The sequence below is a fragment of the Bombyx mori genome, chromosome 24, assembly GCF_030269925.1.
Source record: "Bombyx mori chromosome 24, ASM3026992v2".
Lineage (NCBI taxonomy): Eukaryota > Metazoa > Arthropoda > Insecta > Lepidoptera > Bombycidae > Bombyx > Bombyx mori.
In genome coordinates, this window is record NC_085130.1 from 6,693,285 (window position 1) to 6,714,717 (window position 21,433).

The window sequence follows — 21,433 nt, forward strand, 5'->3', positions numbered from 1 at the left end:
CGTCTTGGCCTATTTTTTAGGTTCGTGTCCCGACCGTGACAGAAACCATCTAATCCCAAGCTAATACGTTTTCGGAATGGCAGACATTTTTTATGAATGAAACCTCTTTTGTTCATTCATTTCGTTTTATTTTTGGTTGGTCATAATATTTGGAATTTTAATTTATTCTATTAAAGCCGCGATCTTTGTTTGAATAATTTACAATGTTTTAAGGTTCGCGTTTTGATTCTCAAATTTATCGTTTCAAGGTTGATATTTATTAATTCACGCTCAATTCTACCCTATTCTTTCACGGTCGTGATAGGGCGATATTACGAGTAATTATAAAAAAACTTGTATTTGCGCGTTGATCATTTCTGAGATTTTATAATAGTCAGTAAGGCAGTGTCAATTGAGGTTTTGAAATCGACTTAAACCTGGCACGGTGACTGGTGATTTGGTTTTGTGTTTAAGCTAATTGCAGCCGTCGCTTCGCTCGCAATAAAATGCAACTTTATACTAAAACATAAAAGCCATTCGACGATTGAGAAATCTAACTACGTAAGATAATTTTAGGTGAACATACATACTTCCTTTCATCCATCATTCCTTTTATATTTATATTGTATATAGATTTCATATCAATTCGATCTATGATCACCGTGGTACTTGAGGAATGCAGATCTGCACGACGACGTAAACCTAGAACCGATACTTATGTATCTTAGGGAAGCATCAGAAAAATACTTTAAAAATGCAAAGCTTTGATAGCGCTCTTATCGTGGCCACCGCTAACAGCGCTAACTACATATAACCCTGGCGAAGAGGCTTAGCAAAGCCATCGTCGCCCAAAACATTTCTTGTCGGACTCCCTGGACCCACTTTCAGTGCTTTTAAGCTCTTCAAGCACCAGTCACCGTCCTCGTCGAACTCGTCGACTCCGATGTGCGAACTAGCCCATAAAAACAACTCACTGAGTTTCTCGCCGGATCTTCTCAGTGGGCCGCGTTTCGGATCCGGCGGTAGATTCTGCGAAGCACTGCTCTTGCTAGGGCCAGTGTTAGCAACAGTTCCGGTTTGAGCCCCGTGAGCTCACCTACATGTTAGGGTGAAGCTGAAATAGCCTCTCAAGGCTATCAGAATAGGTAAGATAAAAAAAAATGTGTAAAATTTCATATTATATTTTCCTACCTATTCACTGATTCAGGACGCATTTCGAGAAAGAAAGGTGACAATTTAGAAAAATTGCTGATAACAGGCAAGGTAGAAGAATACCCAGAGGTAGAGTCCAAAGCACTGGTCGAACTAGATACGCTCTACTCAACATCTAAGTCCACGATGTCATCCGCGCAAGGCAGGACTGGCGCAGAATTATCGTAAAGAAATTTATTAAGGAAGGCCACGAACTCCAGCATTGAGGATTATCGAGGCAAGGAGGAGTGATTCACTGTTAGCCTAAGGCGCTAAGAAATCACGCTATATACTTATTTCAATAGACACATTTTTTACTTGTCTGCGGGACTTCAGCGTGGGCGTAGTCACATCTCTTGACACGAGTATACCAGGCGTCTTATCTTTCAAGCCACGACGACTTCAAACGAGGCTTGTGGATACGTGACGGTAGGCAGCGGCTTGGCTCTGCGCCTGGTATTGCTGAAGTCTATGGGCGACGGTAACCACTTACCATCAGGGGGCCGTATGCTCGTTAGCCTACAAAGGCAATAAAAAAAATCTTTAATATTGTTACGCGCTAGGGCTTGGGATAAATAAAACTTTCAACGAAGTACAAATTAAAACTCTATTTAACACTTAAGTAAGGAACAGTTTACAATTCGTAATTCACTTCTTTCGCTTCGCTTCAGGTGATCCGAATACTCACTGCCACTGGCACTTTTATAGTCGACACGACAAGTCTACAACTATCGAGAATATTCCCGGTAGGACTAGTCGTTTCAATATGTGTTTCCGTTATTGAACAATAGATGGCGTTACACTTCTCGAGCGTTCTCGATATCACTAGGTCTTTTGATATTCGTTTCTGCTGTTTGGCGTGTTATGTGGTATGTGTGATTATGAGTTATGTGGTAGGAGCTCTTGTGAGTCCGCACGAATAGGTACCACAACCCTACCTATTTCTGCCGTGAAGCAGTAATGCGTTTCGGTTTGAAGGGTGGGGCAGCCGTTTTAACTATACTGAGACCTTAGAACTCATATCTCAAGGTGGCGGTATTTACGTTGTAGCGGTAATCACTTAACCGTGTGATTAGCCACTAACAGGCTATGTACTCGTCCACCCATCAATGCCATAAAAAAAGGCACATCGTCCTACACCTACGATAAGGGGAGGAGGGCTACCGTGTTAAGTACAGAAATGACTAAAGACGCAAGTACCTTTAGGAGCTGTTTTGGTAGTGGTCAATAATGGTTCAGAGCGCTATCGGAGGTGAGATAATTATAATCATTAAATAACACAACTGGTTAGTCCGAGCGTTTATTCGCGACTGCTTTAAAAAGTAAAAAGCAACGGATCTTGCGGGCGCAGCCACATGTTATGACTACGCACAATTTTGTTTACATAATAGCCTGTGTCCCTACATACCCAAAAGGAAAATCCGCTTTGCCACCACGAATTTTGTTCTACGCAAATAAATTTATAGGTAAAAAGTTAAAATATCTTTAATGCCTAAATATAGCATAAATGTTAAACTACGTACACTTAGAAAACTGTATTAAAAAAAGCTATTCATCTAAGCTAATCCATTTTAGCCCTTAAAAGGTTAGAAATTTTGCTACAGAATATTTAAATTGCGGTTCTCTTGTTTACTGATTAATAAACCACCGATGTTACACTTTTAAACCTACAGAAACATTACATTAACAAAATAAAATTCTACCCTCATATTTCCACCAAATCTCAATAGATAGCCACCACTTTACTGAGAATTTGTTACAACCCATCTCATTTCATTCCAATTGCTTTCATATTATTTTCATATAACAGATTAGGCTGTATGGTATGTGATACCTTCATCACACCGTTGTAAAAATGTTATTAAGATTGAAAACATCCACATGTGTCACAGAACTTTATTTTTATAAATAATTTGTGCTTTTTTTCGTGCAAATAAATTAAACAAAGCACAACCAACAACATGTCATTAAATCCATTAAACGGTATGTTATATTAAAAGATATATTATCGAAAAACAAACATAACCTAAACTGTATATAAACTTGATAATAATATCCGAAAACAAAATTATTTGATGAGATAAATAACATGTGTTCGTTGCTGTAAATAAAATGAATTTCGTATAGTAAATCCTATATCCAATCCAAACTAAAAACCAAGACAAAATCATGGAAATCATTCAACCTAATGTATAACTATGTGTAATGGATGTAATTTATTAATTCCGCCGGAGAACCGTTCATTGCGGCGAGCTATGGGAGAAGTGTACATCCACCAGTAGAGAGATACAGGCTGATGAGGATATCCATTAAAAAAAAATCTGCCTACAGTAAATAAATAGTCCATACCGATTTAGGCTTTTTTACAATGAGGAGATCTATGATCACAATACGTACATAAATTGATTTCACACTGATTCAGATCACACAAATACTCAAAACATTACTAAAAAGTTTAACTATTGAGAGAGATAGTATTTTTTATAGTACACAAAATGAATAAACAATGCGAAACATTAAATACAAAAGAAGGATTATTGGCGGTCTTATCGCTAAAAGCGATATCTTCCAAACATCTATCAGGTGGACAAGAATCATTTGGAAATGAATTTCACATGCTGTACCTATCGATTTAATATATACTTAATTAATATTATTTAATTTAGAGATATATACACACACATATAGTACTAGCCGTACTCGCCCGCTTCGCTGGGCATTTAAAATTAACATTATTATTTATTGTCATTATTATTAGGGAGTCCAACACTCATATAAATATTAGCCTATCCATTAAGTAATGTATTTTCTACATGAATACCAAGATTCAAGTCAATCAAATGCATGGCTCAGTAGTTATAACCGAACATCCGTAAAAATCACTGTAGATTTATATATTATAGATACATGTACATACATAAATATACAAACATGAACAATGTATTAATAATTATAGTTTTGCTTGTCTACACATAAATAAATATTAATAATTAACATTATCGTTAAAACTTCCAGAATTAAAACGTCACCTGGACAACAGTGCAACCCCATTACCCAAACGAATTTGCTTAGCCAAAAATCTGATTCAATCCCATCACTTCCCGTCAGCGCCGAAAGAAAGAGTTGTAGGAACTTGGCTACATACCTTAACAGTTAAAAATGAACTACCGAGAGATGAGCTACGTAACGTTTTAGAATGGGTCAATGTTTCTGATCATTTGACAAGTGAAATGAAGAGTATTTTAATACAGGTATGATGGAATATTAAAAGATTTAAGAGTAGCTATTTTAAGAGGCTAATTGTCATAGTAATTATTTTTATATCGAGGGGTAAAACGCTGTTTGGTTTATCCGACGTTTGTGTAACATTACAGGAGAGACACTTAAAATTTAAAATTTCGAAAAAAAATAACAACACAAAAAAACTTCTTTAGTTGTTTGAATTGAGTAAACTTAACTGAAGTTCAATTAAAAATATCTAACTGTTGATAATAATATAAAATAAAATTCATGTTTCATTACTAAGGTGAATGTTGCGTATTAAGCAAAGTGTCGCTTAAACTAAATAGCCTTTCAAACTCAATACCAATGAAATAACGCATTAATTTACTACCAGTCACTGGTTTTATGTGACACCAATCGAAAAGGGCACATGTCGCATATTTTGTCAAATACGTTTATTCATATACATGTAGTTTTCAGACTTACCTACACCCATTTTATAATAATTCCAATAATTTTCAATTGCTAATTAACACTAAAATATATCTAAAAGTTAATATTTTAAATTTGACACTGCTTTAGAAAATAATCAGTTTTTTTTCATTTCCTGAACATTACTTTTTCAGACATGTGCCCTTTTCGAAATTGCATATTCAGTTAAATTCCACCTTTTGATACCTTGTCATTAAGGAATAAATACAACCGCTTCTAACATAGACTAAAGTTAATCTAACAAATTATTCATGTAAATAAATCAATTTTGTATGTAATTTTCAGATTCTCTCACAATACATACAAAGTAATCCGATTGGAAACAATGACATACCCTTCATCCTGCAATTCTTAGGGAACACAAGAATTACTCCACAGTTAAATCAACACATTGATGAATATTTAAAAATATCAATTACCGTGCTGCTATGTTTGAAACATGAGGAACAATTAAATGTTACATTCGTAAAACAATTAATAAGTAATATAATAAAATATTACAAGGAATGCAAAAAAAAATTAGAATTTATCATAAAATTTATATCGGAAGATCATTTGGAGACCCTCTTCAGTTTCCTAGGTACGGAATGCTCTAGCGACATTATTGAACTGTGCCAGAACGTAATGTTTCCAATTACTAGAAAATCATGCTACATCAGCTACTTACAAACTTTGATCAGAAAGGACAACATCAATGAATTAATGCTGGAAAAAGGTGATAATATTCAATCTGTATTGAAAATTATGAGTGCTTTATTTGATGTTACTAAAGGTGAGAAAGATCATAAGTTCATAAGGGACTTTATTGAAATTTTCATCAGCTGCTTTCATAGTGAGAGCCAAGTTGTGTTTGCTTTTTGCATTATGATAGTAAATTTCTTGGGTATGCCTCAAGATTTCATAAAACCAGCTATGAGTTTGGAAATAGTAAAATTTGAAGGGAACGCTGAAAAGATCAGAAGAAACCTCTTCTTGAACATCTTGGAGATATTACTACTAAACGAAGTAGACATAAGTATTCGTTTGACTGACACATTCGGTGAAAAAATTAGCAAAGTTGAAATTAAGAAGAACTTCATGTCTTTCCTTCAAGCGGTTATGATGGGGCAGTTGAAATTAGATGGTAAACCAGATAAAGCAACCATGAATATAATAAAGACTGCCTTAAAATTGGATCCCACGTTGATTGAGCAAAAGCTGACTGTAATTTTACCACCGATCATGACAGCTAAAAAACATAATGCTTACAAATGTTACGTTGATATGTTGAGTTGCTTAATGGAGATGCTTTTTAAATTGAGCCGTGGCATACCGTTTTTGAGTCAAATCCTACCGTATATCAAAAATAATTTGGAGGATAGCAACACTGAACAATTTGAGTTAAAACAAAGCGTCACAGCCTGCTTAGAAAATGGAACAGATTGTGAGAATCTAATGAAGAAAATTATAAACGGAAACGATATTTTTCCCGAGGAGTGTGTTGAAAGTTATGGGAAATACACTTCAGAGCTGATGTTCAGACAAAATAAGGAAGTCTTGGAGCTACTGCAAAAAGATTTTGAAGAACATTGTCTAATGATGCTCGAAGAAGGATTTGTTAGTGAGTATAAATTTAGTGAGATATAATTAGTGAGCCCTTTTTTTTATTCCTTAGGTGTGTGGACGATCTCACGGCCCATCTGGTGTTAAGTGGTTGCTGGAGCTCATAGACATCTACAACGTAAATGCGCCACCCACCTTAAGATATAACTTCTAAGGACTCAGTATCGTTACAACGGCTGCCCCACCCTTCAAACCGAAACACATTACTGCTTCACAGCAGAAATAGGCAGGGTGGTGGTACCTATCCGTGCGGACTCACAAGAGGTCCTACCGCTAGTAAATATAAATATACATATATAATGTGTATAGTTATACATCAAGGACAGCCATCATAATGTTTCATTTCGCTTATTTGTGTCTTTAATTTATTTATTAATGCATTTATCATTGCTTTATCTGAATTACACTTTGAATGGTAGATACATGTAATAAATGTAAAGGATTTTTTTCGATTATAAATTTACAAATACTTTTAATTTAAAAATATTACATTTACTAAGAAATTAAATAATAAAATTAATTTATATCTATTGTATATATTTTTAAACGAAAATATCAATTACAAATTCCAGGTCCATCAATAATAACAATAGCGGAAGTTTTGGCTGCCATCTTGTCTTCGTTTTTGCGATACAACAAAATGGCGGATCACACAGTTCCGTTTCAAATATCGGAAGACTTTTGGAACGCTTTCGATAAATTTGAGAGGGAATGCTTGAAGCGATTCGGTGAATGCACATTGAAGCTAAGTTATGTATGTAAATACGATTTTAGCTTTACTCGTTTGTTGAAAATAAATAATTTAATGAGTACTACACAATACAGGGTGTCCCAGAAAAAATGGATAATCCTGAAACACCTCATAGTAGAGCTATAGGGGACACAAAATAAAAAATCTCAGGTAGTACCCAAACTACGTATTTAAAAATAAAGAAGATGATATTTTCCATACTGCTGTGCGTTTCTGCAATATACAACGGCTACAAATAAATGAAATCTATAGGCTTTTTAGTATTATAATATTCTACATGGACTATACTAAGGAATATACAGGAAATCGTATGAGTAGCTAGTGTAATTTTTTATAAAAGTTAATCGGAACTTAAATTTTAATTATGAAATTTGGTATTTTTGGAGTTTACTCCTTTAGAATCGATTTACATATATAGGCCCGGGGTATGAAAATTATGGGGACCAAAATCGTACTAGCATGTCACACGAAATGCGTTATGCGCCTGATTGGCTCCTGATTGCGTGATGCGTGCGCGCGCCAATCAAAATCGTACTAGCATGTCACACGAAATGCGTTATGCGCCTGATTGGCTCCTGATTGCGTGATGCGTGCGCGCGCCAATCAAAATCGTACTAGCATGTCACACGAAATGCGTTATGCGCCTGATTGGCTCCTGATTGCGTGATGCGTGCGCGCGCCAATCAGGAGCCAACGCGCGGCCGCGTTATCGCAGGTGACGCCGGGCTGCTGCGCCGGCAGTCCGCCACAAAGCCTCGTACTGATCGCGCGTTTCTCTCATTATTGTATTTTCATATATTTGTTAGTCGTTTGTTTTGTGTCTCGTTAATTTGTTAATAATCTGTAGTGTATCGTGTTGTCGTAATATAGAACTATTTCTCGTATTGTTTCGTTTAATTTTTTATATCCAGTAAACTCCAGTCGTGCGTCGGAGCGGACACACACACTTTTTGGAGTTTACTCCTTTAGAATCGATTTACATATATAGGCCCGGGGTATGAAAATTATGGGGACCAAAATCGTACTAGCATGTCACACGAAATGCGTTATGCGCCTGATTGGCTCCTGATTGCGTGATGCGTGCGCGCGCCAATCAAAATCGTACTAGCATGTCACACGAAATGCGTTATGCGCCTGATTGGCTCCTGATTGCGTGATGCGTGCGCGCGCCAATCAGGAGCCAACGCGCGGCCGCGTTATTGCAGGTGACGCCGGGCTGCTGCGCCGGCAGTCCGCCACAAAGCCTCGTACTGATCGCGCGTTTCTCTCATTATTGTATTTTCATATATTTGTTAGTCGTTTGTTTTGTGTCTCGTTAATTTGTTAATAATCTGTAGTGTATCGTGTTGTCGTAATATAGAACTATTTCTCGTATTGTTTCGTTTAATTTTTTATATCCAGTAAACTCCAGTCGTGCGTCGGAGCGGACACACACACTTTTTTTTTTTCTCAATTTTTTGTTTCGGTACAACTTAAGAATTTTTTCAAATTTTTATTTGAGTCCTCGGTAAAAATACTACTACTCAATAATAATACTATATATACTATGAGGTGTTTCAGGATTATCGATTTTTTCTGGGACACCCTGTACATCTAGAGTTTTTGCTAGCGGTCAAATTTATGTTGTCAAGTAAGCTTTCAGTTGTACTTTTAATTTGTTGATGTTTGTCGCATTATTCAAGTTGTTCTGTGGTTTGGTATACAGCCTTGCTCCTTCAGTCAAAACCAGTTTCTTGCTGTAACATGTCCTAACCTAAATGATTTAAATTTTCTTTTGACTTCTTAAGTCGTGTATATATTTATATATTTGTGGTTTCAATCAATCGAAATGATGCTGATATAAAATCGTTGCTGCCATAGCGCAGCATCATTTAATTAATCAATAATGAAACAAAGGACATTATAAAGAACATAGAAAGTAAATGCAAAGAATAGGGTTTTTTTAAAGATCTAGTTTTTATTAAAATATTGCATGGTATTAAATATAATGTCTATTGTAAAAATCTGGGTTCATACTGATCATTAGTAGCGGCTTGACTGTGCCCCTGGTATTGCTAATAGCCATGACGTACGGCTTCCACTCACCATCAGAGAGATGTTCGCCTACCCACAAAATTAAGTCGACATAATAACATTAATTAATTATACTCTTACGCGCTGGGGTTCGGGATAAATAAAATTCCACCATAGTACAACAAAAAATTGTATTCAACACTTGGAAAATTTAAAACACCCAACAAACAATTTAAAACACTCAACAAACACTTTAAAACTCTCAATTCGCCTGTTCCGCTTCGCTTCAGGTGATCCGTCCGCTGTTTCGCTTCGAGTAGTTCCGATTACTGACTGACTGCGTGCCATCCCTGCAACGCTTTTATAGCCGATACCACATCCCTAGAATTATCGAGAATATTCCACACATCTCTAGTAGTAGTTCCCGCTATCTGACAGTAGATGGCGTTGTACTTCTCGAGCGCTCCAGGTCCTTCGATATTCGTTCGACTATTCAGCGATAGATGGCGTTACTCTTACCGGCGTAACAATACTTATGTAACATTTGTCATGATCTGTGTCGACGGTAACTAAAAATGAATATTCAACGTTTTCAGAATCCACCATTAGTGTTATCATTTCTGAAGCTGTGCGTGAGCTTTGCGCAATTAAAACTTCTTAATATCAAATACAGTAATTACAAGCTGAAAATCGAAACCTCGACCAGTGAGACGTTCGATATGAGTTCGATTTTGCCCTGTCTCAATAGCGCGCAATGGATAGATTTAATGTCGAAAATCAAAGATGAAGAAACCATTGTTTTGGTATGTAATTTTTATTAGCTTATCAGTGTGCAAATTTAAGAATAATCTTTAGATATCTTGTGTCTCCTTTCCTTTCCTAATTAGACTCAACAGGCACGAGATGCACTCTTTTTTTACATCTTCCTATCTCACTCTATCCGTATGTCCAACTTAACGAACTCCTAATGCTGTTAAATTAAAGAAATATAACTATATTGGTGGTAGGACCTCTTGTGAGTCCGCGCGGGTAGGTACCACCATCCTGCCTATTTCTGCCGTGAAGCAGTAATGCGTTTCGGTTTGAAGGGCGGGGCAGCCGTTGTAACTATACTTGAGACCTTAGAACTTATATCTCAAGATGGGTGGTGACATTTACACTGTAGATGTCTATGGGCTCCAGCAACCACCTAATGCCAGATGGACCGTGAGCTCGTCCAACAATCTAAGAAAAATAAAATAAAATAAATATGGTGCATTTTAAGTTGAACTAACCTCATACATTAAATTTCAGAATGAGCTGCTAACAGTGAAATCAATGGCATTAGAATTGTTAGACAATAAAGAAGATACGGTACCAATCAAAAGTTATCTCGTCAGTGAGTTCGCACGTAAAATCGATAATGTGTTAAATGATGAAACCGTATTGCAAGTTCTTTGTTACGATCTAACAAAGTCCCAGTACAAGCAGATAGCTAAGACCCTAATCAAACGCTACTCTAACAACAGCGATGCAAAGCTATTCAATGACGTCACCATTTCAAACAACAGGGTTCTATTAAACTATTTAACACTAGAAACGGTGAAACAGATAGCGAAATGTTTCGATAACGCCGACTCGTTATCTAAAGCTATTAGCAAAATCGATTTCACGAAATCGTTTTGTAAAAAAATCGATATGAAGGAATACTTTTTGAACATCACAATACCGACGGAAAACTTTGATACCATAAAAAACTATATAGAATTGTTGAAAAATTTGCAAGTCCCGTATTTGGATGAGAACTACCAGTTGGCGGTTATTTTTGTTTTACTGGCAACAAAAAGGAATGCTGGGAAAAAATTGAGACGCAACACGGATTGTCTGATTCAGAGCATCTTCGAAATGGGCTTTCAACCACCAGATCTATACAAAATATTTCCAGTTGACTTTGTCTTCTCATTTGAAGACGGAATCATGATCGATTTATTAACACTAACAAATAAAACATCGAACAATCTTTTAGTAATAAAAAACGTACTAGCGTCTTCCGTTAAGAGAGTCAAGGCTAACAACGAAATAGTTAAGAAATTAGTAGAACTAATAATAAATAAGGAAAATAAAGCTTTGAACAGTATTGAGGGCTTCAGAGAGCCGGCTTTTCAAATAAGCTGCATTATATTGCCTTTGATCGCGAAACAGAAAAAAGCGTTGACAACGAGTGCCCACAGATCCATATTGGCCGATTTACAAGACAAATTGCATAGGGAACTTTTAAAAGCTTTCAAGAATATAGATTTCGTGAATGGTAGTTTCGTAAAAAATATTTCTGGCAACACCGAAAATAGTATGGTAGAAAGTAATGCGGCAACACTGAATGCAATGGCGGCTTACACGTTGACTCTCTCGAAATATTGTGAAGCCACGAAACCGGATGAAGCTAATGAAATGGAATGTGTCTTAAAGGGACTCGAATTTTTTGTTGAAACTTCTGTAAGTATTTTCACATTCTATATGGAAATTTGTGTTAGCAAATGAACTTTAGTTGTAACTGGTAGTAGGAGGTATTGTGAGTCCGCACGGGTAGGTACCACCGCCTCGCCTATTTCTGCCGTGAAGCAGTAATGCGTTTCGGTTTGAAGGATGGGGCAGCCGTTGTACTGTTAAAAATGCGACCTTACAACTCATGTCTCAATGTGGGTGGCAGAATTTACGTTGCAGATGTCTATGGGCTCCAGTAACCTCTTAACAGCTCGTCCACCTATTTAAGCAATCATTCCCGATCCTGCGGACAATGGAAAGCAGCCGACGTCGCCCTAAACACGTCATTTCGGATTCTCCCGATCCATTAACGATGCTTTTAGATACCTCAAGCACCGGTCATCGTTCTCGTCGAATCCGTCGCTTGCGACGAAGAGCTCGACGAGTGAATGAACCCACAGACACAGCCCACTGAGTTTCTCGCCGGATCTTCTCAGCGGGTCGCGTTTCCGATCCGGTGGTATATTCTGCGAAGCACGGCTCTTGCTAGGGTTCGTGTTAGCAAGGTCGTCAGGTTTGAGCCTAGTACTAGTACTAGTTAAGGCTACGCTGAAATAGCCTCTCAAGGCTCAGCTAGGTAGGATAAAAAAAAATCTAAGCAATAAAAATATAAAAAATAGTAATTACGTGTGCATATTTCAGATTCGCACTATAGAAGAAGCGACATCCGAATCTCAACAGATCGAATCCTCTCTTGGCCTATTGAACGTAATGCTAAGGCACATCAAGAAACTCGATACTCACGAAATGTTCAAAGAAAAAGACAAATTGTTCTCGGGAATATGGCGCAGCCTCAAAACTAGGCTCTCGATAGTATTCTCCGGGAAAGCGAGCGCTAGTTGCCTGGACGACGGGTTGGCAACACTGAGGTCCGTGTGTGAGTCGATGTCGGTCGAGTGCTTCGTCGCCAACGTCGCCGAGGAACTGATGAACTTGTCGCTTCTGAAGGTGAGTTCGAGATGAATGCGTGCTTAGGGAAAATCGACCGTAATCACTGACGCCCGAAGACTTGGATTCGCTACTGGTGGTAGGACCTCTTGTGAATCCGCACGGGTCTGCCGTGAAGCAGTAATGCGTTTCGGTCTGAAGGGCGGGGCAGCCGTTGTAACTATACTGAGACCTTAGAACTTATATCTCGAGGTGGGTGGCGCATATACGTTGAAGATGTCTATGGGCTCCAGTAACCACTTAACACCTGGTGGGCTGTGAGCTCGTCGATAGAGATATAAGTTTTAAGTTCTCAGTATAGTTACAACGGCTGCCCCACCCTTGAAACCGAAACGCATTACTGCTTCACGGCAGAAATAGGCGGGGCGGTGGTACCTACCCGTGCGGACTCCAGTAAGTACAGAAGAATTTACAAAATCTGCGTGGGATTTTAACGCGGTACCACTGTATTTAGAACCGTTAATAATTAACTTCATTTCGTTACAGAAACCGGCGATTATGCTTAAAGACAAATCAAACGGTGACTTGACTTCACATAAAGTATCCCGATACATTTGGGCGCAGTGCTTAAAGGCCAACATAGTCGGTCCGAAATGTGCCGCCTTAACGAAGGTAATAGCTCGCTCGTGCAAGAGCCTGAGGTTCTGGTTGCGGCAACACTACGAGTGGGACAGTGTTGCCAGTAAGAAGAGAAAGAAAATCGATTTGTACGATGAGCGGAACGTGAAAATCGTTAGGATCGAAGATAAGATCTGCGAGATAATCAAAATTAATATGGACAATTTATCTGAAGTTATTCTGTCGGCCAAGAAGGTGAGCTTTAGTTTGTATTTACGATACAAGTCTCGTGAAAGGTGCAGGTGAAAGGGACAGGTGCTTTTCAGGATATTATCAAAATAACCCTTCTACTCATATCTGTTAATAAAATATTTATAACTACTGATACCATGCACCCCACGCTTTTTTTTACAATAAAATCATTTTTTTCTTATACTATTTTTAATTCAAATTTATTAAAATTTATTTTCTATTTTTTAGTTGGATTTTCTATAAAAGCGTATTTCGTTAGTTCTTTAAACTATTATTTATTTTTCATTTATACTTGAATTTAAATTTTTTCAATTTTTTTCTTTTCTTTTTTTAAATATTGAATTGTCATCAGTCCTTAATAAGTATACCAAATTTCGAGTTGATCCGACGTTTTGAAGGGGGTCAAAATCATGTTCAAAGATTCCGTTACAAACATACATACGTCTGAAGCTAATAAAAGCGTACCGAGCTAGATCGTTGGGGACAGTTAATGTGAGATTGGTGAACCGAACTAGCTACTCGGTCTTAACTGCTGTATTCTCCTACAATATTACTGTGGAATAATAAAATATTGTATAAACTGAATTAAACTAGTTATAAAGCCTCAGAAAAAACTGCAGTTTCAGATAACTCAAAAAAATCTTCATCTTTTGTCTCAGAGCTTTATAAAAAAAATCTATAGCTATACTTTATTTCTTATCGTTATTACACGTCATTTCGGATCCTCCCGATCCACTAACGGTGCTTCTAGGTACCTCAAGCACCGGTCATCGTTCTCGTCGAACCCGTCGCTTGCGACGAAGGGCTCGACGAGTGAATTAACCCTCAGACACAGCCCACTGAGTTGCTCGCCGGATCTTCTAAGTGGGTCGCGTTTCCGATCCGGTGGTAGATTCTGCGAAGCATGGCTCTTGCTAGGGTCAGTGTTAGCAACACTCAGGTTTGAGCCCCGCGAGCTCACCTACTAGTTAAGGTTACGCTGAAATAGCCTCTCAAGGCTATCAGCTTAGGTAGGAAAAATAAAAAAATAAAAAATATCGTTATTATATTAAAATTGTATTTCATTTTCCAGATGTCATTGGACTACAAGTTTCTGGACAGCGTTTTCTCGTTAATCCACATCGTCAACGCGATTATATGCCCCAATAGCACGGAGATAAAGTACGAAATAACTTGGCGTTCATACTTCGGGCTGTTCGAAGGATGCCTGACGATTCTTAATAATATGCTGCTGTCGAGAGAAGAAATGTTAGAGGACAGGTCTGTTGTGGTTGTAGTATTTTTTAAGGAATTTTATGACCTGGTAACTAAGACCTTTAAGTCATGTCTTATTTTAATTTATACTCTTATTTTCATGAAAAATGGTATTTTACTGGTGGTAAATTTACTGGTGGTAGGACCTCTTGTGAGTCCGCGCGGGTAGGTACTACCACCCTGTCTATTGTAGCCGTGAAGCAGTAATGCGTTTCGGTCGAAGGGTGGGGCAGCCGCTGTAACTATACTGAGACCTTATATCATAAGGTGGGTGGCGCATTTTCGTTGTAGATGTCTATGGGCTGCAGTAACCACTTAACAACCAGGTGGGCTGTGAGCTCGTCCACCCATCTACAGCAATAAAAAAAAAAAGATAATACGGAGTGAAATGAAATGAAACGAAGATGATTAATTTAAGTCATTAATCAACTGGGATGAAATTAAATGAAATAACAAGAGATGATATGGGATGAAATATAATCTCAGTTAAATGCTGGTTATTTACTGAGATTTTTTCAGTGGACTTTTTGGAGGATCCCGAGAAGTTACGTCCAGCGGCTTGGTTTAATTTTCCCACATTTATGCACTTTCACAGATACTAAACAGTTAATAAACCACCGTTATTACACAATTTAAACCTGAAGAAACACTAAACAGACAAAATAAAACAAATCACACAACTTCACTCCTCGCGTTCCCGCCAAAAAGTCCAGTTTGTATTACCGACGTTCTTTTTTTTGATTTACCCTCCTTATCAGTATGTGGTTTTGTTATTTGTTTTTCGTATTCGTGGGATATTTTACTCCGAACATATAAAAGACAAACACACCAATTCAACAATATATATATTAATATAATGTGTACAATGTTATAATATAATATAAATTAAAAAGAGTAAACAAAACTAGACACTACAAGATAGGTACCAATTGAAACTAAAATTACATTTTTACAATAAACTTAAATCGACGCGCGCGAATCTCGCAGTATGACGTCACGGGACACCTGCGCGTTCGGGAACTCCGATCGCGTCCGATGACGCCCGAGTGCGACCGAATGTTGTATAACAAAGTTTTTTTTTTTACAGATGGCCAAATTATATGCAGTGCTACAGAGCTTTAATATTGTGTGTCTGTTTGCGTACCACGTCAGAGACCGAACCAGACCGGGACGTCGAGGAGAGACTTGCCCAGACCGCTCACGATATTGAAATGTAAGTTTATTTCAAATTCAAATTTTTATTAATAAACTAGCTGACCCGGCAGACTTCGTAGTGCCTAAATAGATAAATAAAAGACTTAAACTTTTGTATAAAATAAACTTCAAACAAACAAAAGGAATCCGTCCGACGGAGGACACGTCAAAAGGAAAACTAAATTGTTATTTTTCATAATTACCTAAACCTTTTAAACCTTCTCTGGACTTCCACAAGTAATTGAAGACCAAAATTAGCCAAATCGGTCCAGCCGTTCTCGAGATTTAGCGAGACTATGGGCTCCCGTGACTTCGACAATACGTCTTAGCAGTTAAAGGAATCTGTGTGCTTAGTGCGAATTTCTGTTAACGTTCTCGGTAGCGTAAAAGTTATGTATTTGAAACTGCGCCCCTAGCGGCAAACGTATCAACTCCATACAAATCTGAGTTAACTTTTACGCTATCAAGAACGAACTCCATACAAATCTGAGTTAACTTTTACGCTATCAAGAACGAACTCCATACAAATCTGAGTTAACTTTTACGCTATCGAGAACGTTAAAAAACTCGCACTAAGCACACTGTACATTCGTTTTCCAGGTTAACGCAATCGATAACGAAACGGAAGAGGCAGGTGTCGCGCGTGGCGGCGTACGCGGTGGGTGACTTGTGCGCGCTGCTGGAGCGCGGGGCGCCGGCGCGGCCCGTGCGCCTGCACGCCGAGACCTGCGTGGCGCTCCTCACGCGCGCCGCAGACTGCCCGCACGCCGCGCCCTTCCTGCGCCGCGCGTTGGCCGGCTCGCCCGGACACCTCACCGCCGCCAACCTGTACACCATGTACAAGAGATACTATAAATATGTCGGCAATTCATAGGGAAATAAATCGTTTTGTTTTTTATTACAAATTTTTTTTCTACCTAATTTTTTTTTCCTACCTAGCTGAGTGCCTTGAGAGGCTATTTCAGCGTAATCTTAACTAGTGGTAAGCTCACGGGGCTCAAACCTGACGACTTTGCTAACACGAACCCTAGCAAGAGCAGTGCTTCGCAGAATCTACCACCGGATCGGAAACGCGACCCACTGAGACGATCCGACGAGAAACTCAGTGGGCTGTGTCTGAGGGTTAATTTACTCGTCGAGCCCGTCGCAAGCGTTTCTGAAAGCGTAAAAGTTAACTCAATTTGTATGCAGTTGGAACAGCGCCTTAGCGGCGAACGTGGGAAACGTTCTAACTTCATACGAATATAAGTTAACTTTTACGCTATCGAGAACGTTAAAAAACTCACACTATGCACACCGATTTCTCTAATGAAATTTGTACTTCACATAAGTTAACAGATTGCTTCTGCGATGAAGGAATAACGTCGTGTAATGAAAATCAAAGCGGCAAAAATTATGATTTGCGTAAATACTGGTGGAAAGGAACCTTATGAACTCGCGCTGATACCACACACCTAACAGCTATATGGAACTTGGTTTAAAAATAATCGTTAGACTACAAAACTCAGGTTTAGATTAAAGTGCCAAGGTGTGTGGTGACGATTATGTTTATGGGCTCCAATGACCAACTTACATCAAGTGGCCGTGAGTTCTTTCACCCGTCTATGTAATAAAAAAAAACATCAAAATTATTTATCTAAACAAAATGGTAATATGCATCGGCAGCCTTACGATTATGTGTGTACAGACTTTAATGAAACTTAAACGTATTGTAGTAGGCGGATCTATGAAGTATGGGCTCAGAAGCTGCAACTTCAACACGCAAGGAACTAATCCACTGAGTTTCTCGTCGGAGCTTATCAATGACTCGCGATTACGATCCTTTTGTAGATTCAGCGGAGCACTTCTCTATCTGCTTTCAGACTACGCTATAATATAATAACATATATTATGTAGTATATAGCTCATAGCACAACAATATCGCTCATCATACATTGTTATAGACACGTTCACACTACTGTGTGCTTAGTGCGAGTTTTTTAACGTTCTCGATAGCGTAAAAGTTAAAGAAGGTAGGTAAGAAAATGTTAACTATGAATGTGGAAGGTTATAGAGGAAGAGGTAGACCTAAGAAGAAATGGATGGATTTCGTGAAAGACGATATGGGTAAGAGGGGAGTGAGCGAAGAAATGGTATATGATAGAAGAGTATGGAAAGAGAAAACATGTTGCGCCGACCCCAGGTAGCTGGGAGAAAGGTAGGATAATGATGATAGCATAAAAGTTAGCTCATATTTGTATGGAATGGGATCTTATGCCTACGTTTGCCGCTAGGGGCGCTGTTCCAACTGCATACAAAGTTGGATAAACTTTTACGCTATCGAGACCGTGTACTATATATTGTTGACTAAGTATAGGCTGCTATACTATATGGCACTATAGTATATAACGTAGTCTGAAAGCAGCTTGTTGCTAGGGCAGATATTAACAAATTCTTTCAGACTGAGAACCGTGATCGTTCGATCAGTCACGATGAAGCCAGGATAACTCTTTGAAGCCATGTACAGCTATTTAGACAAAAAATAAAGGAATCATGCCGTACATATCTGTATGGAACCCACGACTGCATCCGACAGGACATGCAGGCAGTGCAATTAAAGCACTCCAATATATGCAATCCAGTCAATGCCAATATTGAAGAGTTTGTTAAAAAACCTTCTTGAGAATAGAACGCGGTTATTGATATAAATTATAAACTAATTTTATAGTAATTGTATGAGTTAGGATCTAAAATCGGTCATCGGTCATCGGTCCCACTGTTTGAATAGCGTCTATGTCTCTGCCAGTCATTCCAATGACATACCATAATACTAAGCTATGTGACTTTTATCAATCTCTATGAACTCGAATGCAATTATTATTCGTCGCGCTATTTTTTTGATAATCTCACAAAAAAGATTGGGTCATCAAATTAGCGCCAATTTTTAAACTCGTGACATTGCTCTTTCCTGCAATCCCTATATGGGCATTTGTTGAATAATAAATTCTGATTGGCTGAACAACTACCGTCACTTTGTGACTCACATTCGAAGTTGATAATTCCTGACAATTTTATTTTTATCTGTTACGTTGAAACGTACATATTCTGTACTCTCATATCTAATCTCAACAACACCGGTCGGATTTTATATTTTATCTCCATTATTTTAACATTAAGTACCTACTGATATAAATTATCAACCACTGAAGAGAGCAGTGTCAAAAAGTTCTAGTGATTATTGTTACGTTGTCGTCTTGATAAATTTACGTGACAATAAATTTGACAGAATTTTAATTTATATTAATCTATAAATAAGTAGTTTGTGATAATTTCAATTTTGTGACAGCAAAGTTGGAAAATTTCTATGATAATTTCATTATAAAAGATACTGTATTGACTTCACCTATTACTTTGACGCATGCGCTTATTGGCTGCCGTCAAAAAGGGCTTACCAACATTCCGAACAGTGTCGTTCCGGTTGCCGTTGTCGTGGTGTCGGTGAAGTTAGTGGTGTAATTTTTACGTGAATAACATCAAAAAATGGTAAGTGACAAAAATCAAAATTAAAGCTGCGCAATGGTTTTGTGTTTTTCTATATCTTCGAAACGATTTATCACTTACAATCATCGCAATAACACGGGAATACTATCTAATAGGACCGGTGCCGCCATATTTCGCATAGCCCACGGCAGACTTCGCACGCCTTTTCGTTAAAATATATTGTCACTGTTCAGTGATTTTATGCCACGTGTTGTCTCTTAACTATGGCGATTATTGACTGATTTTGCTCTCGAGCCTCGCCCAATGACCGTATCAAATTTGTCACTGGGTATTGGATTTCATGTCTCATTGAAAGGTTATTCTTACAACGCCTTTTTCGACGTTTTTGGAGGGCCGTACGCGACTCAGAACCGTAAATTTCAGTAATCTAGAACTTTATAGCTTTAATTCAGGGTTATCAGTATCGTAGGAACACAGGGGGGCAACGAACTCTGCAGTGAATGCATCCTCGCGCAATCGCAATTACTTTGACCATATAAGGTATAGCGATTGAGGCGCTGGTTGTCACTTCGTCTCCTGTCTATTTTGGGGCATACATACCTACGTGGACCTAAGAATAACGTAAATTATTTTAATTTTAACAAGAAATTCGGTGCATTGCCCTATGAAAGTCAAGGTCATAAACATTTTTTTTATATATTTTAGGTATGTTTAAGAAATTCCCAAACGAAACTAAAGTCTAATTGTTTAGGTGAATCATGAACGACCAAAATACTATAAATACTCAAGTATTCCGTTAAATTTTATCATAGGACCATTATTTTCCTTATAAGTGTTGTGTATGAATCACACTAACACAACAGTTGTGATTCAATCATATATTATAAAATATTAACTGTTATGGATAATATTATTATAATGTCAATAATAAAAAAGACAAGTTTTTTATGTCAATTTAAATAAAAATCACCCTTGATGGCTATCTTATGTCAGTAATTCAGTACAGTGAGTGGAATAAATATGTCAATATATATGTATATAATTTCAATCTGGTTGTAACATTGCACACAACTGAATTAATAAAAACAATAAGCTTACTATAACAATTTGATTCTATTCTATATATATATTGAAGGTTACTATAACTATGAATGGAAAAATTTGATTCGAGCCCTACATCCCAACAGAGGGTAATAGGAAAGAATAATGATGATGATAACAATTTATTCCAATTTTCAGACCTCTAGGGCAAGCTTTGACTAAATATTTTGTTCGTATCAAGAAATATCACCACTCATTATCTTAAAACCATCCCTCAAATTGTAATCAGCATATTTTACATAGTATTATCTTTTGTTTTATGTATAATGTTTATTACTTTGCATTTACTGAAATTGCTTAAAGACGGGGTAGCATTTTTTGCAAAAAAGTTATACCAGCTTTGTTGCAATGGTTTGATGTGAAATAGAAAATTAGTTCTGTCATTGGAGAATAATAACATATTCTTCTTGTAACATCATGTTATACTGTCTTTTATCAGTTGTAATATGCTGAACTGAAAATTGTATACGAAATAGCAATGACCTTGGTCTTTGCTAGATCTGTCTAGCCATTGACTATTTTATGAAAATAATCTGATATCATAAAAGTATGAATAAGTTTTGGTGGTGAGTTGCCCTGGCTTATGATTTTGGCATAGCCAATGTCTGTTAAATGATAGTCTGTCTAGTTCCTTTAAAGATGTTAACATGCTGCTAATTTCCTGTCTTCAATTTATTAATGCTTAAAATCAGGCAGGTCATGAACTCGGCTCATTCATGCTATATAACTGCATTTTACTGATATCCAGAGTTCTAATTTGAAGGGAGTATAAACGATTGCGCCCTGATGGTAATCATCTAATATACCAACCGTAAAGCTATGGGTTCGTCTACCAGTAAAAATTAAAACCTGAGCAAATATAAAGCTGTGTGGCAG

The 21,433-nt window shown here is 37.6% G+C and overlaps 2 protein-coding genes and 1 long non-coding RNA gene across 3 annotated transcripts in view; 2 read left to right on the forward strand and 1 right to left on the reverse strand.

Annotated features, from left to right (window-relative positions):
- Positions 1 to 3,005: 3,005 nt before the first annotated feature.
- On the forward strand, positions 3,006 to 16,881 carry LOC101739009 (uncharacterized). The gene is made up of 11 exons (XM_038019891.2): positions 3,006 to 3,153; positions 4,186 to 4,421; positions 5,170 to 6,484; positions 7,059 to 7,240; positions 9,847 to 10,053; positions 10,544 to 11,722; positions 12,413 to 12,718; positions 13,205 to 13,531; positions 14,601 to 14,788; positions 15,870 to 15,995; positions 16,577 to 16,881. The coding sequence occupies exons 1-11, from the start codon at positions 3,132 to 3,134 to the stop codon at positions 16,848 to 16,850; spliced, it is 4,362 nt and encodes a 1,453-aa protein (XP_037875819.1). The 5' UTR covers positions 3,006 to 3,131; the 3' UTR covers positions 16,851 to 16,881.
- LOC134201251 (uncharacterized) lies at positions 15,609 to 19,722 on the reverse strand. Its single transcript, XR_009976456.1, has 2 exons — positions 19,577 to 19,722; positions 15,609 to 16,802 (listed from the first exon to the last, which is right to left on the reverse strand). It is a non-coding gene; the product is annotated as an uncharacterized LOC134201251 (long non-coding RNA).
- LOC100101180 (actin-depolymerizing factor 1) overlaps positions 19,468 to 21,433 on the forward strand; it is a 40,299-nt gene continuing 38,333 nt past the window's right edge. The window contains 1 exon segment of the mRNA NM_001099808.1: positions 19,468 to 19,498. Coding sequence (NP_001093278.1) covers positions 19,496 to 19,498 — 3 coding nt within the window. The 5' untranslated portion in view covers positions 19,468 to 19,495.

Bases quoted from the DNA above. Each gene is read 5' to 3' on its own strand.
- LOC101739009 (XM_038019891.2), top strand. From the start codon at position 3,132: ATGTCATTAAATCCATTAAACG. The intron at 3,154-4,185 runs GTATGTTATATT...TAAAACTTCCAG, and splicing joins GTCATTAAATCCATTAAACG to AATTAAAACGTCACCTGGAC. The intron at 13,532-14,600 runs GTGAGCTTTAGT...TTCATTTTCCAG, and splicing joins TTATTCTGTCGGCCAAGAAG to ATGTCATTGGACTACAAGTT.